At 48.1% G+C, this 5000-nt stretch overlaps 1 protein-coding gene across 1 annotated transcript in view; it reads left to right on the top strand.

Annotated features, from left to right (window-relative positions):
- The window catches only part of LOC135812599 (rho family-interacting cell polarization regulator 1-like), a 19922-nt gene extending 17016 nt beyond the window's left edge, over positions 1 to 2906 (top strand). The window contains exons 7-9 of the mRNA XM_065325914.1: positions 817 to 909; positions 1554 to 1589; positions 2541 to 2906. Of these exons, the coding sequence (XP_065181986.1) occupies positions 817 to 909; positions 1554 to 1589; positions 2541 to 2619 (208 nt within the window). The 3' untranslated portion in view covers positions 2620 to 2906. The remainder of the gene's footprint in view (positions 1 to 816; positions 910 to 1553; positions 1590 to 2540) is intronic.
- The last annotated feature ends 2094 nt before the right edge of the window (positions 2907 to 5000 follow it).

The raw sequence follows: 5000 nt of genomic DNA, 5'->3' as shown, positions 1-5000 counted from the left end.
TGTCTGTCCTGACGTTCAATGGGACCGGCGCTGACTCTGCCGATCACGGGCGTTCTGGACTCGACAGGATGTCTGTCCTGACGTTTCCTGGGACCGGCTTAGACTCTGCCGATCACGGGCGTTCTGGACTCAACGGGATGTCTGTCCTGACGTTGCCTGGGACCGGTGGACTCTGCCGATTACGGGCGTTCTGGAGTCGACGGGATCTCTCTTCCGACGTTTCCTGTGACCGGCGCTGAATCGCTCGTTCACGCTTATTTTGGAGACGACGCGATCTCTCTTCCAAGGTACATGTATGTTTATGCTGACGCTGTTTATGCTGACGCATCCTATCACCTATTCGGCGTCTATTCTAATTTAATTTCCTCCTCGTCTCCCTATTTCATTCCAAATCTCCCTCTACATCAGGGAGTCGTATACATAATACAACGAATATTGGTACGGTACGGGACAGATACAGGAGCCCGCAAATATTGTGGACAGCTGTTATATACAATCCTGTAGAGCCTTTGTAGTCACAGATACGGGACAGATACGGAACAGATACGGGATAGCGCCAGGCGTGACACAAACAAACAAACAAACAAACACACAAACAAACAAATACCAAATTAAAGCTGTGTGGACCCTGGCTAGCGCCAGACGTTACTGAAGTAACGTCTTCTGCATAGCTACGGGAATTAAAGCTGTGTGGACCCTGGCTAGCGCAAGACGTTACTGAAGTAACGTCTTCTGGATAGCTACGGGAATAAATATGGGTATTTACGGATGGCCGCTAACGGTGTTTATTGTCTGTGTTTTCATTTATATCGCCAGGCCTAAGAGTGACAGTAACCCGGTGAGCGTGTCCTCAGAACCAAAAGGAAAGGCCGTAGAACCTGATGATGGCACTACGACAGCGTTTCAGCGGTAAGGACGGCTAGCCCGGGGCCAGCATGTCTACGGACGAGCATGCGAGCTTGTGTGTGTGGGGGGGGGTGGGTGGGCGTGCGCGCGCGCGTGTGTGTGTGTGCGTGCATGAATGTGTGTGTGTGTGTGTGTGCGCGCACGCGTGCTTGTGTTTGCATGCATGAGTGAGTGTTGAATGCAATGCCAACCTCGAGTAATTTGCCATGGTTTTTCCGGCGTGCAGTGTCAGACTCAAGCTTTTTCCAGTCGTACTTGGCTCACTAGGGTTTCAGATTAATAAATTAATTGCTACATGTAATACAAACACTGGGTGTATCTCATTCTCTTTGATGTGCCAGAGGTCAGCCATACAACCCTGAGTAGCCATCCTCAACTGATGGAAATAGACGCGATTCAAATTTCTTCAAGCGTTACTTATGATCCCCGGGTTTTATGGTGTGTGTGTGTGTGTGGGTGGGTGGGTGTGTGCACGTGCGCTTGTGTGTGTGCGTGTGTGTTTGTGTGTGTTTGTGTGTGTGTGTGGACGTGCGCGTGTGCGCATGTATGTGTGGTGTACGTGCATGTATGTGTGCATGCTTGCGTGTGGTGGTGGATGTACATGACTGTGCACTGTTTGTATATCCTACCCGCTGAATGCGGTGCAGTTTCTGGGAGCACACATCGCCTCGCCTCAAGGAGTGGTAAGTGACATACCGTATTATCTCCATTATAAACCCCGCCTTATATATTTTCAACCAGCCCGGACCCTGGGCTTACATTAGAGACTGGGCTTCTACTAGAGACTGGGCTTATAATTTGTTCTACCAGTAGCACAAGTCACGATTTCCCAGCAGGTACCGTGACTGCAGTTTTACTACTTTTTAGTAGACTGAGTCCGTACTTTTCATCTCGGGGATCACGGAATTGCACCTCAGCATGTGTATATGTGGTACTGTGTGACGTTAAACCTGCATGAACATGATCTATACCGTTCTCCATTACAAGCCCTGCGCTTATATTAGAGACTGCGCTTGTATATCTTCGAAGCCCTCTTAGAGTGGGCATATAATAGAGATAGAATAGTAGCGCTGTCGTCACCGTCTCTCTCTCTCTCTCTCTCTCTCTCTCTCCCTCTCTCTCTCTCTATCTATCTATCTATCTATCTATCTGTCTCTCTCTCTCTATCTATCTATCTTTATCTCTCTCTCTATCTATCTCACTCTCTCTATCTCTTTATCTCTCTCTCTCTCTCTCTCTCTCTCTCTCTCTCTCTCTCTCTCTCTCTCTCTCTCTCTCTCTCTCCCTCTCTATCTCTATCTCTCTCTCTATCTATCTATCTCTCTCTCTCTCTCTTTATCTCTCTCTCTCTCTCTCTCTCTCTCTCCCCCCCCCCTCCCCCCCCCCTCTCTCCCTAACCTGCTAGCCCAAGCGCGCTGGTACAGAGAAGGGAAACCATCCCAACAACAGAGTGAAAGTCGCTGTCTGACGATCACTGAAATGCGTGAAACTTTAAAAGCTACTGCTCCGCAACCCTTCAACCCTTCGCCTCCTCTGTTAGTGCATAATGCTGTGCACTCTCTCAAGCGGCAACTAATTGGCTATTAACAGACATTTGTTTGCTTGTGTCCCCTCCGTTGTTCCGTTGTGCTCAGGGCACAGAGTTACAGCACCGAGAACGAAGTCAAGACCGACGTTGCTACCATGACGCCAGGTTACTCGTCCTTCGCCTAGCTGCCCCCGCTCTCCCTGTATCTATCCATCTCTCGTTCTCTGTCTGTATTTCTCTGTCTGTCTGTCTGTCTGTCTGTCTGTCTGTCTTTCTGTCTGTCTCTCGATCATCTGGTCTGTGCCCGCCTTTGTCACTTGTCTCCCTTTTCAATGCCTTCTCGTTAACACAAGCACGAAAAACAAATGCTTTTTGCCAAAATAAATTCTATTTTCTTCTCTACCTACAGTCCATTTCAAAACTATAGACGCGTGAACTCATACGTACGAGTCGTACGTACTGTAGCGCACGACAGCCGTGAGTTTTGCCTGAGTGTTTTCTGGTTTTCAGATGTGTTTTCAGGTTTTTCTTTGTCGCCGCGGGAAATACAAAAGATGCAAAACACGCAAAGTCGCAAATGAAAAGGTGCGAGGAAAGTCTCAAAAGACATGAAAGTCTCAAATGAATCTTCTTCTTGTTTGCATTTTCTGAGTGCCTGACTGTTAGGGCCGATTCCCAATACGGTACCGTGAGTGCCGTGCCGACGATTTGGGTAGGTCACGTGTACCCCACGGTACGAGCTTGAAGCTGAGAGTGATTTACACCTGCGCACAGTCATTCCGTGCATTCCCGCCGGCAGGCCGGATCACCATTTTTATTAATTTCTGACTTTGGTCCTGAGGGAAAATATAGCGGGGGAGATGACTGGAGAAAGCTCAAGAATCAACCAATCGAAAAGCCAAAAGCCAAGAAAAAACTTCGTACCACAAATACAAAAGAAAGAAAAAACTTCCTTTCAGGGAGTAGTAAAATACCTACTACTCACTGCATTCGACCTCGCGGAATACCACGGGATGCCATTTCCACCCCCGAGAGGCCCTCGGCACCGGAATGTCCACGGCGCGGTACGGAAGGAGCCACGGAATGAACTCGCGCCAAAACTGCCCCTCACGTGAGCAAATCACCATGGGTACTCACGACACGGCACTCACGGTACCGTGCCGACGATTTGGGTAGGTCACGTGTACCCCACGGTACGAGCTTGAAGCTGAGAGTGATTTACACCTGCGCACAGTCATTCCGTGCATTCCGTCGGCAGGCCGGATCACCATTTTTTTTCAATTTCTGACTTTGGTCCTGAGGGAAAATAGCGGGGGAGATGACTGCAGAAAGCTCAAGAATCAACCAATCGAAAAGCCAAAAGCCAAGAAAAAACTTCGTACCACAAATACAAAAGAAAGAAAAAACTTCCTTTCAGGGAGTAGTAAAATACCTACTACTCACTGCATTCGACCTCACGGAATACCACGGCATGCCATTTCCACCCCCCAGAGACCCTCGGCACCGGAATGTCCACGGCGCGGTACGGCAGGAGCCACGGAAAGAACTCGCGCCAAAACTGCCCCTCACGTGAGCAAATCACCATGGGTACTCACGGCACGGCACTCACGGTACCGTAGTGGGAATCGGCCCTAATGGCTTCCAAGGCCCGTAAGAATCTCAGTGATGCCGAGAAAGATATGATTAGTCGTGTTCATTGTTTCTTCGAACAAGAGCTGGATTTTGATCGAAGCTTGAGTATCCGAAATCCTCGTCGTCGAACTCACCTTGCAACTGGCGTGAGTGAAACCACTGTCACTCGTTGTGTCAGGCGAAGGGAACAGGGAGGCTCAAATCATATCAAAAAGAGAAAATATAATTATCATCCCTACTGTATTTCACCCAACATTATCCAAAACAGGCAGAAAAGAAGAAAAAAAGGCAGGAGGCGTGATGGGATTCGAATGCTCCACACTTGTACTGGAAATCACGGATCGAAACCACGAGGCTACCAGGACCCGTACAAAAATGCACCCGCGATGGTCTGGGCGCAGCACTGTCTCAGCAGGAGCAAAATCCGAAACAAACTGGTCAAACCCTTCAAAACATTAATTACATGTAAAACCGGAAAACCTGGCCTAAAAATAAACTTCAATTGTAGCGAAAACAAAGTATTTAGCCAGAATTGTGAAGCGATGCAGAGACGGAATCTGGAGAAAAAACTTAAAAAAATTAAATAAATCCCATCGAATTTTGCAAAACACTACGCGTCTATAGTTTTGAAATGGACTGTAGCTAGCCAGGACTGCAGGAGCAAGAATAGAATTCTGTAACTATGGCAACTCTGCTTGTGTAAGCATGGCAACTCAGCTGGGTGGTGTGCTACTGTGGCCGACCCAAAGTGGAAAACTGGCGCCGATGTGCCGATTCCGATGATATCACTGTATTTGTAGATGTGTATACAGTAGGGAGGGCCGGAATATGCTTGCGCATATTTTCGCATATTTTCGCATATTTGGTCCTTTTGACACAAGGTCGCATAAAGTAGCAAATCTAGCATATTGTACCAAATGTAGCATATTTTGCT

The sequence above is a fragment of the Sycon ciliatum genome, chromosome 3 (genome assembly GCF_964019385.1).
Source record: "Sycon ciliatum chromosome 3, ocSycCili1.1, whole genome shotgun sequence".
NCBI classification, from domain to species: Eukaryota; Metazoa; Porifera; class Calcarea; order Leucosolenida; family Sycettidae; genus Sycon; species Sycon ciliatum.
This window is presented reverse-complemented; position numbering and strand designations above follow the sequence as displayed.